General features: G+C 53.6%; 3 protein-coding genes across 17 annotated transcripts in view; 2 read left to right on the forward strand and 1 right to left on the reverse strand.

Moving 5' to 3' along the window:
- The window catches only part of PPIP5K1 (diphosphoinositol pentakisphosphate kinase 1), a 35,941-nt gene extending 33,385 nt beyond the window's left edge, over positions 1 to 2,556 (forward strand). For all 12 annotated transcript variants that reach the window (XM_032481351.1, XM_032481356.1, XM_032481354.1 and 9 more), the window contains one exon: positions 658 to 2,556. In XM_032481351.1, the coding sequence (XP_032337242.1) occupies positions 658 to 1,493 (836 nt within the window). In that variant the 3' untranslated portion in view covers positions 1,494 to 2,556. The remainder of the gene's footprint in view (positions 1 to 657) is intronic.
- Positions 2,557 to 3,438: 882 nt separating this feature from the next.
- Positions 3,439 to 23,575, reverse strand: MAP1A (microtubule associated protein 1A). Its single transcript, XM_032481342.1, is given in 9 exon segments — positions 3,439 to 4,980; positions 5,166 to 5,386; positions 5,541 to 9,405; positions 9,408 to 13,553; positions 13,555 to 13,764; positions 13,970 to 14,110; positions 14,392 to 14,474; positions 22,265 to 22,366; positions 23,308 to 23,575. Coding segments are annotated over 9 exon segments (9,183 nt in total). The 5' UTR covers positions 23,567 to 23,575; the 3' UTR covers positions 3,439 to 4,824.
- The window catches only part of TP53BP1 (tumor protein p53 binding protein 1), an 81,546-nt gene continuing 80,654 nt past the window's right edge, over positions 22,822 to 23,713 (forward strand). For 3 of the 4 annotated variants that reach the window (XM_032481343.1, XM_032481345.1, XM_032481344.1), the window contains exon 1: positions 22,823 to 22,956. The gene's annotated coding sequence lies outside the window, so the exon portion shown is untranslated. Of the gene's footprint in view, positions 22,957 to 23,713 lie in introns of all 4 variants that reach the window. The other variant, XM_032481347.1, reaches the window with a different exon arrangement.

A 23,713-nucleotide genomic window follows, 5' to 3' on the forward strand; every position in this document is an offset into this window, starting at 1 on the left:
TATTCCTTGGCAGGCTTCCATCTTTGGGTAAATTTTCATTACTATTGTTCTGATTCACAAAGCTTTTCTACATTCTCTTGCTTACTTGTCTGTTGGGCAGTAAACAATGATTACGTCTGTCCGAGAAATACGCTTTAAGGAAATAATTCTTAGCAAAAGATGTGTATCAGTTTAACTGGGAGTGTTTCAACATCCCTCACCTTTACCCTGAATGTACAGAATTAGAATCTCTGGAGATGGAACCTGGAAATACATATTTTTTAAAAAAATTTCCCATAATTTTGATATGTAACCCTAATTATGAACCACTGGTACAAAGTGTTCATGTGCTTCTAAAGTAGGAATGAGGGGCCATGGGAATTTGGAATTGGCATGGGGGTATCTTTATGAAAGAACTGGATGAAGTGGCCCTCAGTACTCTCTCCTGAAGTCTTAGGTGTCCCTTAGTGCTACTCCTGTAGTGTCCATTAGGCCAGAGCAACAGTTCCTGAGCTCAGGCTAACTTAGGAATCTCTGCATAACTTAGAAAGAATTCAGACCCTCTTTCCCCAAGACATGGATAATATGAGCCATCTGTTCTGGCATTTGAACTACATACATAGAGTCGAGTCTACTCTTCCAGCTTATCTAACTTGGTCTCCTGACTTTGCTTTACAGACAGCAGTGGCCCTTCCAGCACTGTGTCCAGTGCTGGTCCTTCTTCCCCTACTGCAGTGGATGGTGATTGCCGTTTTGGCTTCAGTGATCACCCCTCCCTAAATTCACATGTGACTGAAGAACATCAAGGCTTTGGGCTGCTCCAGGAGGCCCCTGGGAATGGAGCACAAGAGCTCCCCATAGAAGGAGAGCAAGAGCTTTTTGAACGAAACCAGTCCCTACAGGAACCATATGTGGAAACCAGCCAGCCATGCCAGGAGGTTGCTGAGGAGGTCAGCCAGCCATGCCAGGAGGTCCCTGACATCAGTCAACTATGCCAGAAAGCCAGCCAGCTGTGCCAGAAAGTCTCTGAGGAAGCTTTTGAGCTTTGCCAGGAGAGCCCTGAGGAGGTCAACCAGCCTTGCCAGGGGATCCCTGTAGAGGTTGGCAGGCTGGTCCATGAATTCCCTGTAGGGGTTGGTGGCCTGGCCCAGGAAATCCTTGTGGAAGTTGGAAAGCCAGCTCAAGATATCCCTGAGGAGCTCAGCCATCCGTGCCAGGAATTTTCTGTGGAGGTTGGTAGGCTGGCCCAAGAGGCTTCTGCAATCAATCTGTTGTCTCAGGACATCTCTGAGGATAATAAACTATCTCAAGAGTTCCCTGGGGAGGGTGATCTACAGGTTCCGGAGGAGCCAGAGGAGGTGAATCAGCAGTTCTGTGTGGTCCCTGAGTTGATTGACCAGCTGCCTGGAGAGGATGTTTCCCAAGTCTGTTATCCATCCAGCAGTTCGAATCCTCGGAGCCAGTCTTTAGCCCATGACCAGAACTCATCCCTTCCACCAGCAACGTGTGATTAATCATTTTTCATTAGTGGTATCACACTATACCAGCCATTTGAGCTAGCAACTTTTTCTGTTGGCTAACTCACCTGCCAGCATTAAAGCCTTGGATCTCACCAGAGGTGTCTGAGGAAGCAGTCCTCTTGGCATGAAGCATACCTGTGCCAGAACTGGGCTTGGGGAGGAGCCAGTTTAATGTTCAAAGCAGCCATTGACTCCTCACCCAGCCACTAGACTTGAATATGGTTTCCTTCAAGGAGTAGACAGGTCTATCATTACCTAACCTCCTTTGACCATCCCAGGAAATCCCAGGTTGATAAAGGAAATGCCACTTAATTGCTGAAGACACCATCCGAGGGTAGTAAGTACGAAAGGGGACTCCAAGGTCTCCACTCTTCCGGGGTAATAGTCACAATTTTTTAAGGTGCCCTTAGACCATATGTACATTCAGAGGGACTCTTGTCTTTGCTAGTATCCTCAGGTGGGCCCAGGATGGCTGTCTGAGAAAAAAAGAAAGTTCTTTTCCCAAACAAACATCCATCATGGCCACTAATCTTTATATTGGGCTTGTGGGTATTTCCATGTCATCCCCAAGTGCCCATCTCTGCCCTAGTCCTGCTCCTTTGGGCAATAGCTCTAGGGAAAAATAGGTATTAGAGTGCTGACAATTTCAGAGTGACTACTTAAAATGCTCTGGGGGTTCTTGGCCAGTCTGTGAAGCTGGGCCTCCTTTTGTTGTGGGTTATATGGCTCAGAAGATGTAGTAGAGAAAATCACGTTCTATTTTAATCAATCAGCAGAGATCAATATTGTACAGACATGAGCAAAAAAAAAAAATATATATATATGTGTGTATATATATATTTCTGTAGTAGTGCCAGGGACAGACTGGCCAAAGACCAAATATTCCAGCGTCCCCAAGAGGTTTGTCCTTATATCATAGTGTCTTTAGGCCAGGTGTGATTATGAAGCTTTTCCCAAAGATCTGGGGCGGGAATCAGGGTGGATGGGATGGGTAATGTGGTCTTGGAGTCGGGGGCTGGAACATTATGAGTGCTCAATAAATATGAAATAATGAGAATCAGTGGTGATGATGTCCCTATGAATTCAAGAGTGAATACAAGTGTAGGTCAATCATGTCTGTTCGTGACAGCCTAAAGACATTATAATTGAACAGGAATGGGCTATAAAAATATGGACATCAGCCCTGCATCCCAAACTGTCTTAAATGAGTGGTGTTACCAAGAAGAGAGGCTCTGTCTCTGTGAAGCACTGAATTAGGGTACAATGCCTTCTCACCAGATGGTTGGAATCACCCTCTTAATTTTTCACTGTTAGTATAAAAGGCTTATGCTCTCTTTACCCCCTTATCTTTACATTGGGGGTGCCTAGAACACTAAGAGGGCTGGAATATTCCCCCCACCCCATATCCCTATATATTTACATTCACCCCTTCGCCTCTCCAGACATACCCAGGACTATAAAGGCTTTCACGGCAGGGGGAAAAGCCAACATTTTACTTCATGGAAAGCCTGACTGCACAGGTGAAAGGCATTTACATCCTCAACAGGCTCTGGGTCTCTGAGGGCCCCCAACCCCTCACCTCTTTGGTGTTCTCCTGTGCAAGGTATCTGGTGCTGTTTGAGTCCTCAGCTCCTGACCCCACGGTAGGCATCTCCTTCCCAGGAGACCCCTTGCCTCTCTTCCCTCCCCCAAACCAATGTATGTCCCCACTCTCAGTTCCTATTCCCTATGCTTGGGCATTCTCACCTAGTTTCAGAAATTGTGCTGGCTCCCCATAACTTTTTCTCCCTTCACCCACCCTATATCCTCTAGCATCCCAGGGTCCTGGAACTGCTTCCAGTCATCAAAGGAATCGAGATAAATGACAATGCTGGGAGAAGCCAGGGCCCAGCAACCAAGCGATGTGTGGGGTCAGAAAAAGCCCAAGCAGCACAACAGCCTCTGTAATGAACTCGATTTATTGTTAGAGTTGGAGGCGGCTCCGTTACAGCAGCTGGGAACTAGAGCAGGGAAGTGGGAGGAGCAGAGCACAGCAGCACGGGAGGGCGGGAGCTCGGGAGAACACGGTTGGGCTCGTTCTGGTTTCCACACAGTTGTTTGGCAGAGAAGCCGAGCCCTGCTGAGCGTCTGGGTCTCTCAGTCCGGCAGTAGTCTGGCAGGGCTGCTGATTGGCGTGCTTGGGGTGAGGCCCTTTTCTGGGGTGGTTTTTTCTGCCTGTTTTCTTATCACTCGGTAGGAGTTAGGCCTTAGGCTCAGTTTTGTTTCCTTCTCTCCTTCCTCCCTCTCATTTTCCCCAAGTCCTCTGGCATGGCCTCCACCTCCCAGATCCTCTGTCCAAGAGTTTGGGGCTGGAAAGGCAGCCAGCGTTCCCATCTCAGCTGCAGGGTGGCATAGTGGAATGTTGGGGGAGTCACACATTGCTGGGGTGTCAAATGTTGGGATGTCAGGCAGTGGCTTTGTAACCCATTACACACCAGGCCACAGCAGATGACCACATGCAGGTAAGCCAAGCAAGTATGAGAAGGGATCAGGGTAGCTGGAATGGGTGGGTGAAAACTTCGTAAGGTCAGAGAGCTTGGAAAAATTCTGGGGTTGAGGCTGGGCTCTCCATGCCCCTTTGTGCTGCCCAGTAGGCCTGGTTTGGGCACAGCTCTGGGAGGTGAATGGTATGAAGCAGGGGCTGGGAGGATAAGCTCCTTTCTTCTCTCACCAATCTGTTGGTCAAAAGAGCTTCAAGTTTTGGATTGAGACATTCAGATACAGAGGGAAGCAGTGGGACAGTGTAGCAGCGATGCATCCTGCTGGAACCCAGACTCTGGTGGGTAAGGGGATGGGAGATGGAGGAAAGGATGCAGCTCTGGGCACCTCACTGACAGCATCCTGCCCCCAGGTCACATAAATTACTATTGGAAATTCTTCCTTGGGATGCTAAATAAATAGATTAAGATTAAGAGGCCCCTGGGGTTGGGATATGCTCTCCCTCCATGAGGGAGGAGGTTGCTCTCTTAGACCCAGCCTCACTCCCCGCCCTATATCAGTATTAGACAGTGCTAAAGTCACTCCAGGGTTCTCAGGCATCGGATAACCTCGTATCCTAATTTTGCACCCTCCCCCTATCCTATCCGTTACCTTTGGTTTTGAGCCTCCTTTCAGGCATGGGTGAGGGGGGGAGGGACAACCCCTCCCATTTAGCCTAAGTTTCCACAAGACATCCTGTCCCTGGCACCCCTACCCCAGCTCCCATGTCCCTCAACCCCAAAGGACTCAGCAGTAGCCATTCTCTAAGGGAGCTGGGGGAGCAGATCCTTGGGGAAGAGTGGTTCTTTCAGAACTCAATCTTGCAGGCTGGGAAGGATTCATCCTGCATGACCACGGTGCTACTGCTAGCCAGGACCAGAACGTTCAATTGTTGCTGCTGCTCATGCGTTTGCTGGTACCACTCACGAGTCACCTCCGTGTCATGAGTAGGGATCAGGGTCACCTATGAGGGAGACAAGACATGCCTGATGTGAGAACTGAAGGGAAGGTAAGTCGTGGGATGGTCCAGGGAGTAGCCCCGCTGCCCACAGAAAGGACTCGGTCCTCTTATGAACAGAGACTGCGTTCCACTAGTGCCTCTGAGTAAACTTTGACCAGACTACCTCCTTGGTGTTCCTTGCCGCTCACCTGAAGATTCTCCCCCCACTGGGCCTTGCCCTCCAGCAGGGAATCCAGCACAGCCCGGCTTGGCTCGCCGTTGGCAGGGTCATTCCCACTGACCACATAGTAGGAGGCACGCACTCTTCGGAAGAAGTCAAGATCAGCAGTCTTGCCACTGCAGTGATTCGGGATGTAGGCGAGATCCACATATATAGGGAGGCCAGAGCCGCCCTTGGAACCCAAGGCCGCTGTATGGACAAGACAGGACTCATTGTAGAGGGAGAGTAGAACTCTTTGGACAAACTTCTTCTTCCCTCCCTTCCTCACTCCAACTCCTGGAGTCCTTGACCTGCCACACTAACCCCAAACCACAGTCTCTCCCGCTTTCCATGTTATACTTACTCGGTCCTGCCTTGAGTCCGTTGACTAGGCCTTTGGACACGGGGCTGTGTCCATCCTTTTCCTCTGCTGGGGTGACCTGGCTTGGAGTGCTGCGTGGTCGGGGTGGCACCCGGGATGCTCGATCTGCAGGCCCTTTACCAGGGGTGGGTGAGCGTTTTCCCCGAAGATCCAGGCGCCGGGCAGGAGATGCTGGCTTGGCCCTGCCTGGGGCCCTGCGGCCTAGTCTCCCCTGTGCCTTCTCTTTCTCCCGTAGCCTCTCTACCCTTCCAGACTCTGAGCTGAGCACCTCGGGGTCAACCATGCACACATCAGGGCGGGGAGGGGATGGGCGGGGGTCTGGCTGGGGGATAGGGGGTGGGTCATGGCCAGGCCTGGGATGGTGAGTTCCACTGACCCCACCAGCTTTGTCCACAGGCAGGAAGTCTCCATCTTCATCTGAGTCTAGGGCTGCCTCAGCTGTGATGGATGGACACTCCTCAGTCTCTGGTGGAACGTCAGAATCTGACTGTGAGGAGCCGGAGTCGCTGGCTGACGTTGGGGGTGTCTCATCTGCCACGGGGCATGGGCCCCCTGTGGCCCCTGGGGGCCCAGCCCGGCGCCGCCCCCCTCTCCCTACCAGCCGAGCTCCCTCGGTTGAGAGGTCACTGTCATCTGTGGCTTGAGGCAGAGGTGGGTTCAGGAAGGAAGGGGAAAGCTCCCCACGATGCGGCCGGGGCTCGGTAGCACATCCCTGGGGCCCAGCCTCAATCTCAGGGGAGACGCTTCTAGGTTGGCCTCCAGGGGCCCCTCCAGGGCACAGTGGCTGCTCAGGGCACAGCAGGGTATCAGGCCTGGAGCTCCTCTCAGCTCCCTCAGGCCAGGCCCCCCGTTCCCAGGCGGGGCAGGCCTCAGCCTCTTCTTTCTCAGCCTTGGTTGGGGCAGGGCCTGGGGGCCTGGAGCTGGTTTCAGTTGGGCCATTGGTGGCACAGTCCCCGGAGGGACCCTGCAAGGGGCTTGGCTTCTTGGTGGCAGCCCCTGAGCACTCTAGGCGGCAGGGCAGAGTGCCATCATCCATGTCTCCAGGCAGGCTGAGAGCCGGAGCTGGGGCCAAGTCCAGTGAAGCTGGAGGTGCTGGGCTCAGAGGAGTGAGGTCCCAGAGGCTGTGGGCAGCTGGCTCCATTCCTGGGACCAGTGCTGCAGACCCTTGTTCTGCAGCCTCCAGGCCGGGAGGGAAGCGCTCAGCCACACTGGAAATCACAGGTGTAGTGGCCTCAGAGGAGGAGCCTTCAGACAGGGCTGGCGAGGCAGGTCGTGGCAGACTGGAGAGGAGAGGGGCCCCAGGAGAGCTGGGCGATGGCAGCTGAGGCAGCGAGGAGTCCAGGCTGGGGGCCTTGGTTACTTCTAGGTACTCATCGTGCCGGGCTCTGGTGGGGGGCCCTGGGGCCAGAGCCAAAGCTCGGTCCCTAGAGAAGGCAAGGGACCCACAAGGTGCCGAGCGGGGTTCAGCTGGAGAGGGCAGCTGTGGAGGGGCGGGCTGCAACGAGGAGAAGCCAAAGGCTGAAGCAGGGAAGTCCAGGCTGGGTCGGGCAGGGCCCAGGTGTGCATCTGAGGAAGGGCTAGTATATCCCTCACTTTCAGGCCACAATGTGGAGGGCCCTGCAGGGGTGGGGTGAGGGGGGCTTGGGGACTGGGCCTCTTTCTCTGGCTGCTCCCGAGCCCCCTTCTCCAGCTCCGAGTCACTAGTGCTGTCATCCCAGTGACCCCGGCCTGATTCCTTGGGGGATGGGGTTCTCCTATCCGGGCTACAGCTCAGGTTGTTACCGTTAGGAGGGGGGCTTGGGCCTTTGGTCCGGGAGATAGGAGCACGAGGGGGCACTGCAGGTGGGGTGAGGCTGGGCTCCACACTTGGACCTGGTTCAGGTTCTTGCCTTGGGGGTATGGCGGGTCCTGCCAGAGCTGCATAGCTGAAGGTTGGAGTGTCAAATTGGAGGCGATGGGGTGAGACAGGAGACGAAAGCTCCTTCTCTGCAGATGTGTTTCGGCCGGCAGCCTCCTCTTTGGCTGAGACGCGTGGGGGCCAATCCCCAGCTGCTCCAAGCGGAGGCTCCCTAGTGGGGCATGCAGGGCCCAGCCCAGTGAGCATCATCTGCTCATAGATGTCTGCGTATTGAAAGCTTCTCTCGTCAGGATAGGGAGTGGGCTCTCTCTGCTCTGGCTCGGTCTGCTCTGGCTCCTTGGTGGCATGACTCTCGCTGGCCTCTGGGACCTTTGAGCTGCGGGGGCTGGTGTCGCGGGGGCTGCTGTCGGGAGTCCCAACCCCACCTTCTTCTTCCCTTTCCCCTTCAGCCTTGCGGTAGTCTTTCCCTAGCGGGGAGTATGGCCCGCCTTCCAACTCAGCTGCCCCCTCCTGCACTGCAGCTACCACACTGTCATACTCAGCTGTGCCCCAAGAGAAGGGCGCAGGAGTGTGCGGCTCTGGGGCAGGCGTTGGAGGAGCTGGGGCTGGGGAGGTGGGTGCAGGGGGCAGGGGTCTGTCCTTGGGCACCCAGGGTGGGATGTCAGCCAGCCAGGAGGGGGTGGTGGGTTCATTCCTCATGGGTGGCATGGGCTTAGGCTCTGGGATAGGGCTCTCTTGTCCTGGGGCTGATGGGACCCTCTGTCCAACCATCTCAGGTGGGGAGGCTGGAGGAGAGATGATCTCAAAAGGGGAGCGAGTCAGCTTGTCTTCTTCCTCTGGGGGCAGCCCAACTGGTGACTCAGCAAGCCAGCGCTCCACCTCCAGCCCCTTCTGTGGTGAAGTCTCCTGGAAGCCCTTGAAGTCTGAGGCCCAGGGGCTCTGGGGCGTATGCTCCAAGGGGGGCACTTCTTGCTCATCATCCGGCCCCTCATCGAGGAAAGTGCTCTCCCTCTCTTCTGTGTACCGTGGCCGGGCGCCCTGGCCACCCAGCTCATGGGGGAACCAGACCTTCCGCTCACAGCTCAGCTCCCTCCAGTATGTGTCCTGCTCTAGGACCGCATCCTCTCTGCCCCTCCAGTACCTGTCCTCCTGCTCGGGAGATGTGTCCTCCCATGTCCGGGCAGGCTCTTTCTGCTCTCCAGCAGGCTCCCCTCTGGATGGAGATGTTTCTCGCCACTCCTGGACCACACTCTGCTCCTTCCAGTACTTTTCTTCTTGCTCACTGGCCTCGTCCTGCCGCACTGGGCTCTCTTCCAGCCCCAGAGCTTTGGTCTTCTCCAGCAGAGCTTCTTCCTTCTGTTCGACAGCCCTGACTTTTTCTGGAGATTTTTCCTCTAGAATCTTCTCTTCCAGTGTCACAGGTTTATCCTCCTGCATGGGGCTCTCCTGCTCCTGAGTTTTGTCCTTCTCTTCCAGAGCCTTATCTTTCTGTTCAGCAGCCTTAATGTTTTGCTCAGGGGCTTCATCCTTCTGTCCTAGGGCCCAGTATTTTTGTTCTAAGGCCTGATCCTTCTCTGCCAAGGCCTCACCCTTCTTTTCCAAGGCCTCACCCTTCTTTTCCAAGGCCTCACCCTTCTTTTCCAAGGCCTCATCCTTCTTTTCCAAGGCCTCATCCTTCTTTTCCAAGGCCTCATCCTTCTGTTCCAGGGCCTTGTGCTGCTCAGGGGCTTCATCTGTCTGTTCTAAGGCCTTGCCCTTCAGTTCATGGACTTCGTCCTCTGGAGCCTTGTCTTTATGTTCAAAGCCTCTGACTTTTTGTTCTAAAGTTTCATCTTTCTCTTCTGGGACCTTGTTCTCCTGTTCCTGGGCCTTATCTTTTGGTTCTAAGTCTCTGTCTTTTGGTTCCAGGGCTTTGTCCTTCTGTTCTAGGGTTGTGTCCCTTTGTTCTAAGTCTCTGCCTTTTTGTTCTAAAGCCTTGTCCTGCTGTTGTCCACAACCTTGTTCTCTTCTTCCAGAGCCTCATCTTTCCAACCAATGGCTGTATCCTTTTGTTCAATGACAACATCTTTATGCTCCAGAGTTTTGTCCTTCTGCTCTAGGACTTTATCCATTAGCTCAGGTCCCTTCTCCTTCTGCTCTGGGGTTCTGTCTTTCAACTCTGGAACTTTACCTTCACACTCCATGGCGATATCCTCCATGGCAGGGCTTGGCAAAGACTCAGGACTCTTGGTTAGGGAGCTCTCGGGTGTCAGAATGTGTTCTGCAGGGCTTGTGCTCGCTCCGGGTGAGTGCTCCCCATCTCCTAACAGGGGAGAGGGAGAGAAGGACCTGGCAGGTAATTTTCTATCAGGGCTCTCATCTGTGATGTCTGCCTGTGCAGAGTACCCAGTGGTCCCATCTGTGGGAGGCGATACTGTGGCTGCACGGGGTTCTGGAATAGACACAGGGGCTAGGTGGTGAGAGGCGTCCTCAGCCTGCATCAGAGGCCCTTTTTCTTCCCTTCCAAGGCATGGTTCCCCAAACTGGAGGGTGCCAAGGCTTTCTGGAGACAGCTGCTTAGAAGAGATATCCAGAGAGGTCTCCTTGCTGGGACTCTCTTCTGAGAGAGAAAGTGACCGGGTGTCTTCTGGAGATAACTGCGGCCAAATGTCTTTGTGTAGGTGCTGCTCCGTCAGGCCACGGGGAGACCTGGGGGTGGCTTCTTGGTTGGCAGTGTCTGTGGAGACCACGCTGAGGACAGAGAAGGACTCTGCCTCTTCAGGGGAGAGCCCTTGGTCAGGAAACTGGAGCACCTCATCTTTCTGAGGCTCACCAGTTTCTTTGAGTGGTGTTCTTAAGTCTCTGGGAAGGGCCTCTGTTTCCAGAACTGGGCCTATGGGCCCTCCTGCCTCCACAGTCTCAAAGACTATTGCTTTGTCCTGTTCTGGCAGCAGTTGGATGGTGCAGCCTGCAGGTCCCGCAGCAATGCCGATGGGTGATTCCTGGGCCTGGGGGCTCCTGGGAGGAGGCATCTTTCCTTCCTCCTCTAGTCTTCCCTCTTCAGGTCCTGGCTTGACTGTCTCCTCTGCAGTATCTTCCTTACCCACTCCTGGTGTACGCTTAGTATCTCCCCAGGAGTCTGCTTCCTGAAAGTCTTGGGGCTCAGACTTTTCTTCCACTGGGGACTGATGAAAAGGTGTGTGGGTGGCACTGGGTGGGCCAGATGGTGGGGGAGAGGCCATCTTCACTGTGCTGTCATCTGGGCTGAGGCAGCGCTCCTCCGCTTCTCCAAGGGCTGGTTCCCCTGGTTGTAGGGTGTGCCCAGGGGCAGCGAACATCGGGGCTCCATATTGACTGTGAAGTTTCTCAGACGTCTGTACCTTTGTGATCTCCTCTTCCACTTCCACGGCTCTCTCTCCAGGCAAGCCTCTTCCTACAAGCTCTCCTCTCTTCTCTGTCTCCCCAGTCACAGAGAAATCCTCATAGGGTGGTGATTTGAAACCCTTGTCTTCTTCCAGTGAGGAAGTGGGTGAGATGGTACCAGCTGATGGCACGTAGTCCAAGCCCTGAGTGGCTTCAGTGCGGGATGAGGGGATGCTCGTGACCGTGTCAAGCAGTAGGGAGCTCTTGCCTGTCTCCTCTGTCTGGGGAGCTGTGAGTGAAGCCACGGACTGGTCCTCAGCCACGGATGTGGCGAAGGAAGAAAGCTTGTCACACTCGGTGATTGAGGTGGCTGAGGACACGTGCTCCTCTTCAGCCAAAGGGGCGGCCACCATGTTAGGGGGGTAGGTGAGTTCAGTCTCTGGCGCTCCATAGCCTTTGCTGGAAGTGACGGGAACAGCACTGTCTGCAGGCTGGCTAGCCTCAAAGGGGCCAGGACCTTCAGGCCCAGGGAGGTCATATGTACCTGTAGGGAATCTAGGTGGAGCTGGGCGCTCCTCCGGCTCATCATGGATCTCCTCATCTGAGATGGTCTGCTCAGTCTCTGAGTAGCCAGGAATTGTCTCGTCCTGGATGTAAGAGACGTGCTCAGTGGCTCCTGCAGGGGTGGCCAGGCTGCTTAGGAATGATGAGGTCTCCTTCTCAGGGGCTTTGCCTTGGGGTCCCAGTTCCCGGGCCCCGAGAGCCTCCCTGCCCCTTGGAGTTACCTTCAAGGCTTCTTGCATATGTTTTTGGTAAAAACCCTCAGCCTTTGTCTCTTCCTCTTCCTCCTCATCTGAAGGGTGCACCTCCTCCATTTCTTCTAACTCAGCCTTCTCTATCACATCCTCCTTTACCTCAGGTTCACTTTCCTCTCTGGCTTCTGTTCTCTCAGGGAGTCCCTCTGCTTCCTTTGGCTTCTTTTCCTCCCAGGTATCTTTCTCTTCCTCTGTTTCAGCCCCCGAGTCTGGACCTCTGTCCTTGCTGCCTTGTTCCTCAGGGATGTCTGGGACAACCTCTTTCTCTTTCATCACAGGCTCTTCTGGTTCCAGCGCTGGGATGGAGGATGGTATCCCTTGGGCAGCTGTGCTTGGGAGTCCCTCCTCTGCAGCGTCTGGGGGGAGTGGTTTCTCGCCGAGTCCCACGTCCCTTTGTTCAGCCAGCAGCCCCTTCTCCTCACGCTTCAACTCCTCGAAGTCCTGTGTGAGGTCCTCTGGTGATGACAGGGCCAGCTCCCTGTGTCCACTGACTGTCGGGAGTGGTGCAGCCCCCTTCTGGGCTGGGGGGGTCCGGGGCTCAGAGGATGGCTCCTTCTCCCCACGGGCAGCCCGGCTCTTGTCCACCTTGACTCTGCCAGGGGCCTTGGCTTTGTAGAGGGTCTTCCGCACCTCAGGGGTAAAGGGCTTCAGGTCTGGCTTGGAAATCTTTTTGACCTCAGGTTTGGTATCTTTCCTCTTCTCCTCCTTCTTGGCATCCTTCTTCTCCTCCTTCCTTCCTTCATCCTTCTTGATCTCCTTCCTCTCCTTTTTGATCTCTTTTTTCTCTTTGTCTTTCTTCTCTTCCAGCTTTGATACCTTCTCTTTCAGATGCTTCTTCCCCACCTTGTCTTTGATCAGCTTTCGTTTCTCCGCCTTCAGTGCCTCACTCGACTCTGTCCTCAGCCTCTCAGGCTTGGCAGGCTTCTCTGGGGGCTTCTCAGATGACTCTTTCACCTTTTTCTCTGTCTTGGCTAACTCCTTGGCCAATTCTGAGCGGGCCTCCTTGGCTCCCTCCTCGGCCACCTCCTCCCTTTTGGCCAGCTTGCTCACGGCTGTCTTGGCTGTGGCCTTGAGGCTCTCCTTGCTATCCGCCCGCTGTTTGATTTTGCTGGGTTTGAGGTTGGCAGGCACAGCCCCAGTGGCCAGGTCCTTCTGCGTGGCCACAGGGTAGCGCAGGAAATCCAGGTGTCGGAGCTTTTCCAGGCCCTCCAAGATCTTGTTCTGGGGAGCGTTTCCTGGAAAAAGCACACGCACGATCTTCTCGGTGGGGTTGGCTGGTAGCCAGACCACCAGAGCAGTGATAGAGGTCAGGTAGGGCACCGAGATCTCAGCCTCCTTCCCATTAGCCAGCACAATGCCTGTCTTAGCTTTGCTGTTGCCTGCCCACTTCTGCATGAGGAACTGCATCTCCTTGCTGTCCTTGACAGGGTTGAGGACATACATGTCCAGCCGGCCCACACCCATCTTGTGGAAGAGGGTCAGTGGCTCGATGGTGTTGCTGACCACACGGTACAGAGGCTCGGCCTGGATGCCCAGGCGGTTTAGGTGCTGCAGAGTGAGGCAGGCCTCCTCAATGCTGCGCTTGGCCTTCCGCGAGGCATCAGGCAGCCGCAGCTTATCGGGCACGTTGAAGAAGACGACTCCCAGCTCGGGGGAGATGAGGTTCTTCACCCAGTCGCTGTAGCTGCTAGAGCCCTGGGACTGCTCCTCCTCCAGTTCTGCCACTTTGCGCTGCAGGAGTCCGTTGATGCCTGGCAGGTTGTCTGCCCCGATGTGTGTGAGCAGCACTGAGTCGATGCGGTCCAGGTGCCGCACCAGCTTCCAGAAGCAGGATTTGCGATCAGAGCCACCATCCACCAAGATGTTGAAACCGTTAACAGCGAAGAGGGCAGAATCCCCGCGGCCACCAGGGAAGATGTAGCAGCAAGGCTTGGAGAGCTTGAGGAAGCCCCCCGAGGTGGGGGGCTCCAGCAGGTCAAACTGGTGATGGCACATCTACGGTCTCAGAGACGTACTCGGAGAACTCAGCCACGCCATCCATGGTGGGCAGCGTGGGCTCGGGGTTTAGCCGGAGATGCAGGGTCTCTTGGGAACTGGATAGTCCCAGGTGGCTCCAATCACCTTCCCCTAAGCAGGACACGGTGAGGAAGGCCTTGGTCCCAGGGTCTCTATTGCTGAGTAACTGGGCAATCTAAAGGAATGGGAGATAGACCAGGTCATTGGGGTTGTCTCCACCTGACTCAGATTCAACCGACTAATCTCCATCTCTCTCCGAGGTGATCTCCTACCGCTCTGCTAGTCCCCCCAGTGGTCATGCAACAGGAGATTTTCTCTTCCTTGGATCCCTCCCCAGAGCTCTAGTCCTACCCCATGTTCCCCAGAGCTCTAGTCCTTACCTCTGGGTTGTGAAGGACCTGGGCAAAGTTTTGATAGGAGTAGGTGCCACTCTGGAGGATGAGGTCGCCCCCAGGCTCTAAACTTTGCCCACTCAAGATCAGGAGTTTGTGAACTGATGGGCTGCTAAGGAGGTGGTGAACCTAGAGAGGAAGGAGAGGAGTGTCACAGATGGAGGAAGCCCCTGCAGGGAAGGGCACTGAATGTTCCTGGTCCCCCTTGGTATTGCCAGGACACGCTCCCCACTGGGAGCCCCATGCCACCTCCGGAGTGCGGCTGGGACTGTGAGGCAGCTTAGATGGCAGAGAGAGGATGGTTGAAAGCCAAGTCCAGGAATTCTTGGCCTTACAGCAGTCGCACTGGCAAGGGTGGGTTACGGCACTTTCCGCAGGCCCTTGTGGCAAGGCTCAGGCCCTGCCCTTACCTCAGAGCTGATGCTGTCGGCACTGGGGTTTACCAGGATGATGGTCTCTAGGATCTCACTCTGGTGGCAGAGGGTCCTCTGGCCTGAGGGAGAGATGCAGGAATTTGTATTGAAGAAAGTAGGCAGAGACCAAAATGGAGAGGCATTGTGTACGGCAGGAAAGGAAAGAATTCACTATCAGAACATGGGGCTTAGGGGAAAGAGAAGCCTGGCTAGGCTTAGGTCCTGCCACTTTGGATACCGCTGAGTAAGGTCTAGAGGCTGGCTCCTGCACTCCTTCCCTTCCAGGGTTTCCTCCTCCCCTCTCCTACACTGGCTGTCTTCTCCCTCCCTTCATCTGCTCCCTTCACCCCGCTGCCTGGAACTCCCGCCTCAGACCGCCCTGTTGACAAGAACCTTTTGTCCCTCTCGAGCACTGAGCTCCTGGTGCTGCCTGGGGATGGGGGCCTCAGCTCAAGGGAGGGCTCCTGGAATGACAATCCTCACTCAGCTCTCTCCTCACTAGCTTGCCTCTGCCTTGGGCTTTCTAGTCAGAGTGCCTGGAAATAAGGAGATGGATGCTTCTGTGCAGTGTTGACAGACTCCTCATCTTCCTTCCAAACCCCCATCAGGAGTCTTTTGGAATAGGACTTCTGGAATAGAGAAGTCTGTGCTGTCTAAACACTTGGGGGTTACAATGCCAAGAGGAGAGATAGGACCTCTTGTTCTGTTCTCCAGTTCCTCGGAGGCCAGGGCTGCACTCACAAACATGCACACAATCATCCTGTTCCCACCAACACGGAAGTTTCACAGCTCCATCTCCCACCTCACCTTCACATCCTTAGGCTCCAGGGAGGCCTGGTTCACTACCCCACAACCCATCCCTTGGGAACAGTTTCTCCTCTCATCCTTGTACCTCTCCTAGGGGCCTTCTGTCACGGAGAGGTTAGGGGTACACAAACAAGAAACAAGGAAGGAAGGAGAGGTTCTGAGTATTCCCCAGTCTATGGAGAAACATAATACACCCTCAAATCCCCTTTCTACTTCCATTATCCAGACTCACATGAAACACCAAGCAGTGCAGCAAAGAAAGAAAGTGGCAGGTTAGACGGAAGACCCTAAAGGAGGCTGCCATCCCCTGCTCCTGCCCTTACCAGCTGCAGCCCATAGTGGAGTTACCTTACAAACACACAGTTGAACGGATGGTCTGGGGAGTGGGCTGTCTGGAGGATATTGGTGGGAGGACTCATAACCTGTCCCCCAGACCCTCTTCTGTGACCCAGCGCTCTCTCCTCTTTCTGGGGCTCAGACAAGAGGACCCTGGGGCCAGGGCCTTTGTTAAGCAGAAGAGCCATGGTGCCAGGATCGGGCAGATCTGGCAGCACTGGGCTGCAGTTGCAGCTGCAGGGGAATGAACTATGGATGGTGTCAGAAGACCAAACCCCACACAGGGCAGGTGGAGCCCAGGAGGGGTTCCCGGCTTCTCTTCTCTTAACATGGGAATTGAGGGATGTTCCAAGGTCGGTTCAGAGGATGAGAACCCCCTCAGAGACGCGCAGGGGCAGGGCTTGGGCAGGTGAGGGATAAAGGATTTCCAGCCCCAGGCTACCTCTAAGGAGTTTAGACTTAGAAGGGCAATTCCTCTCCCCCCACCCCACCTCCCGCCCCCACCACATACTCACAAGGTCACCCTTGAAGCTAGGAGTTTCAGAAAGAGAAAGCTCTGTGGTACAGACTGATTGGCTTTCTATCTTCTACTCCCCCTCCCCCGGTATGCCATTCCTCCCAGTTCTCTATTCAGACTGCTCTGATCTCAGTTCTGGTCTTGGTGCAAGATCCCATCCCTCACTCATGGGCTCTCCAGTTGTGACCGGCAACTACGCGGTTCAGCGATTTATGTCGTGTGCCCCTCCTTTTCAGGCCTGGGAGAAAGCCCTGTTTCTCTCTTCTGCTCCCCCAGCAGTTTCACTGAAAGCAATTGACTTATTTTTCCTTTTTCTTCAGAGAGGACTTCTTGGGAGGCAGGGGCACGTCCCTTGTCCAGGGATGGGTTTGGGGGTGGACGGCGAGTGCTGAGGCTGGGCGGTAGGGAAGGCAGGTGTCTCCGCAGTGAGGCGGAAGGGAGGGGGGCCGCCGGGCAGCTGCAGTCTGCCGCAGTGTGTGTGTGTGCGCGTGTGCGTGTGCGCACTGTGCTCGGCTCCAGCCCCGGCTCCGCCCCCACCCCCCACCCCAGCATGACAAGTCATTTTCTTGGCTGCCTCTGCAGGGGGGTGGGGAAGGGGGGGGACGCAGAGAGGGAGAAGAAACTGGCCCCTCTGTTCGGAGCCCCCATCTTGGGAAGAGAAGAAGAGATGAGATGGGGATGGGCCACGATGGGGTCCGGTGGGGTGGGCAGGACTGGAAATTCGGGCAGCTGCTAGGGAGGGAGTAATCTCAATCTCTGGAGGGAGCCAGAAAGGGGGGCGCTTCGAGTCCAAGTTCAAGCTAATCGCATGGAATGGGGTGTGGGGAGCCCACAGCGAATAGGTTGGTCCATGAAGAGGCGCGTGCCACGTCTTAACGACCCTTTCCTCCCTTCTTTTCCATAGTGTCCCCCACCTTCCCTTACTTGGCGAAAACTCGCAGTCCCGTTCGTCCCCAGCATAGGAGCAGCTGAGCAATCTAGCAGCTGACAGCCAGAGACCCTCCCATTAGGTACATTCCCATAACATCCGCCTTTCCCTCGGATTCTTCTGCCCTTGCCAAAGACAGCCCCCAAACTCCACCAGAGCCCCAAGGCTTCTAGGCAGAGCCAGTGACACCACCCTCTGCTGCTGCCTCTAGGCTGCTGTCTCCCAGTTCAGCCCAGCCTGAGAGGTGGACTCTCACCGTCCCAGCCCCATTGGCCTCGGCCTAGGTCTGGGTCCAGGCTGGCCCCACAGCCAGAAATGGTCATCTTCTCTCTCTGTTTCCCGACCCTTCCCACCCCCGCAGGGTTAGTTCCAGATACCTCAAATCTGGTATCACCTCCCTTCCCGTTACCCCCATCCCGTCTCCCTGTCACAGTATCCCCCACCCCCCATGCTAAGCCCTTGGGTTCTTACCCTGGGGTGTGGGAGGGAGCCCTCATGGAGGCTGCGGCTCCGGCCTCAGCCGGCAGCTTCAGGGAAAGAGTCTGCCGCACTAGGGGTGGGAGTGGGGGGGGGGGGGGCGCTTGATGGAGAGGGCGGCGCCAGGGCGGGGAAGAGGGGCTGGTCCATGACGAGGCACTGGAGACTTAACCGTTTCTTTGCCTTTGCAATGTCAGTGCTCTGGTACTTCTGCCTGGCCAAGGAGTTGTCTAGCAGCTCGAAGAGCCAGGGTGGTCTCCAATGGCCTATAGAACCCTTCTCCCCCAACCCTGCTTAGTTAAAAAATACTCTTTTAGCATCAGTCAAAAGACCAAAGCCCTGTGCTCCACACTGGGGGATACATGAGGTATGGGCTTCCTGGGCCCTCCCCCTTCTCTCAGAAACCATCTGCTGCCTCTCCCCTCAGACCCAGGGAATGACTTTCAGTCCCGGGAGGAGCAGGAGACAAAGAGGCTGGGGACCTGAAAGCATGAGGTAGGAGTTAGAGGACTGCTTGGGACAAGGCTGGGGATAGGAGGGAGTTGTGCTGACCTCTGCCGGCTTCTGAGCCACAGCTTTGGAAACCAGAAGGCACAGAAATGTCTCACTGTAGGTTGGAGAGTAGTTTGAAGTAGACACATGGTGTCTAGCCCATCTAGGGTGGGGCACAGGGACCCTGGGACTGCATACAATTCTGTGCCAATGCAGCACAGCGCAGCAACCACACAGACACTGACAACTGGAATTCTTGGGTCATTGGGTATGAAGAGGCAGTCTCTGAAGATTCAGGGTACTTTCTGCCTTTCAGTGAAATAGTTAAAGGGATGAAGGAAGATCACCAGGGCTGCAGGCCTACAAGATTTTCTTACTATAAGTCAATTATTAAATGTCACATAAAGTACTCTTTGGATTAAAGAAATCTTATAAAGGACTTTGCAGGGTGTTGACATCCCTGTTCCTATCTCTGGAACTTTGCTCTGTCTCTTTGATGTCTCTGTTTTATACGATCTTAATCCTTCTAACGTTGGCCCTTTTTCCCTTAGTCTTTACCACTGTCTCAGATTTGGTGACACGCGCTCTAGGACTCAAGAGAGGACCTAGAGCTCTAGCACTCAGTTTCAACCCGGCAATGCTCATGTTCCCACATAGTCCCTCCCTGCCCTTGTCCCTTCTGTCAACCCTCCCCAATCCTGGCCAACTCCTAAAGCCTTCCTCACATTGACATCCACCCACTCTTACCCCAGTACCAGCCCCACCCTTGCCCCAGGCTGCCAAGAGCTGCTTTTGAAGGTCAGAGAAGCCAAAATAGTCTCTGCTCTCAGCATCTCCATCCCCCCTAAACTGCTGCCAGAGGAGAGGAGGAGCTGAGTCACCAGTGAGGAGAGGGGGAGAGGGAGGACTACAGAGGGGGAGGAATCCTTGCTCAGATCCGGGGATGCAAAGCAGCGGCAACATGGCAACAGCCCCATTTGGACAGAGGAGGCCATCTGCAGAGATACACAACACAAACCAGGCTAAGTTCCGAGCATCACAAAAGGGAAACACCTCCGTTCTGCAACTTCATAGTTCTTATTTCCTCCAGCCTCAAGCCTTCTACCTCCTCTCTGCTTTCTAAGGCTCTCTGGAGTATGCTAAGAGGGAAACTTGAGTAGTCATGTGGCTTGAGAATGAAATAACATTTCCCAGCCCAGTGCAGAGCCCACCCCTATTCTCAGCTATTACCCCCAAGGACCACACCCTGGGCAAGGTTCCAACTCACAGTGGAGTTTTCCTTCAGTCCTCACCCTCTGAACAGCCACCCACCACAACCAAACCTCACCCACTGTGTTCCCTGGCTCTGCTGCAATGAAATGGTGAGATGCCGAAGAAGAAAGAGAGGCCTGAGTTCAGACACAAAGTGAGATCAGAAATTCTAGATCTGAGACCTGACTACCATTTTACCAATCATGCTTTTAAACATGCCACTTAAGCTCGCTGAAAGCTCAATTCCTAAACTATCAAATGAGTATAATATTAGTGCCATCCTCCAATAATGCCATGAGGAGTGAATATCATAAAAGATGTTAAAAGTGCTTCATTTCTAGAATCCTAAACCTGCAGTGCACAAATGCCACTGGAAGTCTGTCCCCCTTTTGTGGAAGACTTGTGAGAGGTCATCTAGGTGATCAGGGAAATTCTAAATCAGAATGTCAGACCAGACCAACTCTAGAGTAACTTAGCTCCCAGGTAAACCCAAGCCTGGAGGTGCTACGGGAAGAGACTTAAAATACTCTTCATGTCCCTCCTTTCCTATTTCTGAAAGCAATGCAAACCCCAGTTGTAGGGGCCAACGAGCTGCTGTATTCATTCAGAATAGCTTTCACGTTTGCAGAAGTAATGGAACTAGTCCTTCCTGAGTGCATCAGTGGTAATGCAGAGTCAGATGCAAGGCTTCCAAACTGGTCCTTCAGCCTGTGATTTTTTAGAGTCCTAGAATACCAGTCATGAATTATAAATTATGAAAGCCCTCTCCCTTGCTATTTGTGCCCTCAAATAGAAGTAGTATTAGAGTGTTATTTAAGCTCAGTTTCCCACTGTTCTAGTTGTTTCTGGGTTTGTTTTAAAATGCTTGGAAGCTCCAGAATTTTTTTTTTTTTTTTTTTTTACAAAGGGTTAGAAAGGAAGGCTCCTAGTCACCATTGCAGACTACCTGGTGCAAGATTTACCTTGGAAAGCCTTTACTGCATTTGACCACTAGAAGGAGCTGGGCCACTGACTGTCCATCGAAAGGTCCCCTTCTTTTCTGTGTGTGTGTAGGGGGTAGTGGCTAGGAATGATTGCACTCTCCCTGTCATTATAGGATACATTTTTGTCCCCCTTTTCAGCATTTTGGCCCATGGCTTGAGGAAAGGTGACAGGGATGTGGGGTAGACAGAAAGGATTAAATCATAAGGTCCTAGCATATCCTCTTGAGCCCATCCCAGCAGCCTGGTTCCCTTTGCCTCTCCTCTAATGGAGGCTGAAGGGAGGGGCAGTGTCTGCAGCTGCTCTGGGCTGACTGTTGTTTGTGGGGACAGCTGAAAGAGGAGCCAGCAGGGGTGGGGCTGTGGCTGTCTTGAGCCATGTGGGTTTCTCCAGGAAATTCTCCACTATTCCCCAGGGACATAGATAGGCCACCATGAAATTGTCCAAACCTAAAAATATTCAGTATTCAAAAGTGAGCCCTGACCTTGGGTATAATGTTCCTAAGCCCCTTGAGGATACCATGGTAAAACACTTGGATTGAAAAGCTCTAGTAGTGGTTTGTATATCAGTGCTTGTTTCTGAGAGGTCTCTGAGACTAACCATGCATCTCTCTGTAAGCGTTTTCCCAAGCACCTCCACATCTTGATCTGAAGAATGGTTAAGTATTTTGGTTTAAGTTCTGTTCACTCTTCTATCATTCCAAAAAGCGGCTTACTCTTAAGTCTCTTTGGTCAAAAGGATAAGGTTGGAGAATTCAGTGTGAATTAATAACATCAGCAGATACTCCCCAAATTCAATTCAGTCATCAATTTCATCTGCTGTCATCCCCTTATCCAGGCTAGCACCAAAGCTCCTAGAATCAATAAAGTGGTTAAACTGTCAATTGTCGATCATTAGCACTAAGGGAGGAAGCCATGACACGAGTAATTCTAAACAGAAGGCAGTCTCAAAACAGTGACTGGTTGGCTTCACAGGAAGCCTGTCACATCAAGCAGAGGCCAGCCTCACATTTTTTAAATGCTGCACATATTCCTAGGATAACGGAGCATTAGTCATATTAACCTTGTCTTTTCTCTCCAGGAGCATCTCTAGAGGAGTCAGTGATCAGGGAAATGATCAAAGATGTGGCAGTTAGCAGAAGGAGCAGAAAGAAAAGGCAGGGGGGTGACTATCTATTATACTGGATAATTGAGAGTTATCTGTATAAGACAAGAATTCAGCCATTTGGTGGCAGTGACTGTTGAGTTGGGTGGATGTTATATTCCATAAAGACACTGGTGTATAAGTTGGTTTGTCAACATTTACCAATAACATGACCAGATGCCCAGCACTTTTCTAATGGGATGTAGGGTTTTCTGCAGTCTCTCCCCACAGATACTGTCATAGCATAATAGCTCCTAAAATATTTTCTAATTCCTAACCATTTCTCCCACCTAGCAGAATGGGCAACTGCATCCTGTAAACTTTGATATCAGAGCCAAACCTCCAAGTATGACTAGCTCTTGCAGCAGTAAATCCAGGAAACCTTGCTGCCCCTCTGGATTTGATGGTGCTTATCAGCCTTTGGTACAAGTTTTCTGCTCTGCTCTGGACATCTGTTGACTGAGTCAAACGAAGAACCAGAAACCCTGAAAGCTGGAGGGTAGCCTGAGGGAAAAAGCTAAGCAAGGATCTTGGAAGGTGAGTGGAGGGTTCAAGGGTCTCTAAAGGGAAGCAAGGAGGCCAGGGGATACAAAAAGGGGATCACAAAAAAAGAGTGAATTTTTACATGGGAGATGATTAATCACTTAGAATAAGTACCTCAATCCCTTAGTGCACCCGTCAACAGCTATCCACAAACCACACTCTTTGCAGGCAGAAATTACATTCTCTAGGCTGCCTCCACCATCATACTGTTTGTCTGCCAAGTGTACTCGGTATGCGGGGAAAGCTATGAAGCTTTACAACCTTTCCCTTAGGAGTCCCTCCCTGCTCCCCAACCCAAACCTCCCACAAAGCCCATTCTGCCAGGAGACTGGACCTCTGCTCTTCTGTGATGAGCCCTCACCCATAGGACTGAGATAAATGACACTACTCCTAACCTTTGACCTCTGAGGAGAAGTGAGCTAGGTGCCGGGTAATGAAGAGTCTCAATTGTTGGTTCAAGTCAATGGATGATAAGTCAATGTTCCAGGAGAGAATCCCTGTGAGAGAAAACAAAAACAAAGGGCTCTAGATAAGGTCAGAAGGACTGGACTTCTGGGAGCACTTCCAAGCTCACAGAAGAGGTAAAGAGAGGGAGGGGATATGGACAGCTGCCATGATCAACCTCACTGATGTCTTTAAGAAAGGTGGCTAGTGCCTATGTCTGTCTCCCATCCTGTGCCTTTCTTGGGCTTTGCCTGAGCTAAGAGGGAGAAGGGCAGTTTAGGCTAAATTTGGTCATTAATGAGTTTGTATATAGGAATTTTCTTGCAGAGTTGCCCAATTATGATAGAAGTGACACCCGAGGGCCCATTCGCAGAAACTAGGGGCTGCCTTCTTGGTCCTTACTGCTAAGTAGGAGTCTAGACTCTCCTCCTGTGGCCCCCTCCTTGCCTCTGCTCCTCCGCAGCTTGCTTCCACCCGCAGGTGGCTCCGCAGCACTGCGCCACAGACAGTGGAGAACTGAGGAGCTTGCGGCCACTAAGGTCATTCTCTCAGGTTGGCCACTGGCACTGGGATATTTGAGATTTGTCTGCGGCGTTCAGAAAGCACCCTGTGTCTCTTCAGGAACTCTCAAGAAGAAACTAAGGTAGGGACCTGGACTCTCCAGGGGATGGTGAGGACTTTCAGGACGTCTGGCCCAAGGTATTATGGAGAAAGGGGTGTAACCAGAGGGGGCCCCAAAGCACTGCACAGAGCTCCCACCGCCTCAGGGAGACTGCGGAACGCCATGGGGTGTGCAGGAAGGTTGCGGAAGCGAGATGTTGGCAGTTCGGAAGGATACGGATGCATGACATAGAAGATGCAGGTGACAGGGGCTGATGATTCAGATTAACAGGGAGCTCAGATCTCAGGAAATGAACACTGGGGATGGAGGATGCAGATGGCAGAGAAGCACGGGATGGAGGATGTCCCGAGCGCAGCCAGGACAGCAGCTCACCTTGTTCAAGGTGGGCCCGCACGGCCCTCAGTTGACTTTCTGTACCGATGTCGCCGATCACGATGAGCAAAGAGTGTTTCCTTGGGTCCCAGCTTGCCGCCGCCACCGCGGCTCCGGCCTTGCACAGAGACTCCACGGGGTTCTGATCTAGCTGAGAGCCGGGGCTTGGGAGCCCTTGCCGGGGACTTGTCTCCCCTTGCCGGGGACTTGTCTCCATGGCAACGCCGCTAGGCCGCCCCGGCCCAGCCTCGGTCTCCATGGAAACTCCGTTGGAGTGCTAGGCCGGCAGCGTCCGCTGCGGGCAGAGTGCGCGCGGTTCTTAAAGGCCGGTAGCTGGAGCCGCTCATTGGCTGCTGCCTGTCAGGGGGGCGGAGCACTGGCGCCGCAGGGGCGGGGCTGGGGTGGC

Source organism: Camelus ferus, chromosome 6, assembly GCF_009834535.1.
Source record: "Camelus ferus isolate YT-003-E chromosome 6, BCGSAC_Cfer_1.0, whole genome shotgun sequence".
Classification (NCBI taxonomy): Eukaryota; Metazoa; Chordata; class Mammalia; order Artiodactyla; family Camelidae; genus Camelus; species Camelus ferus.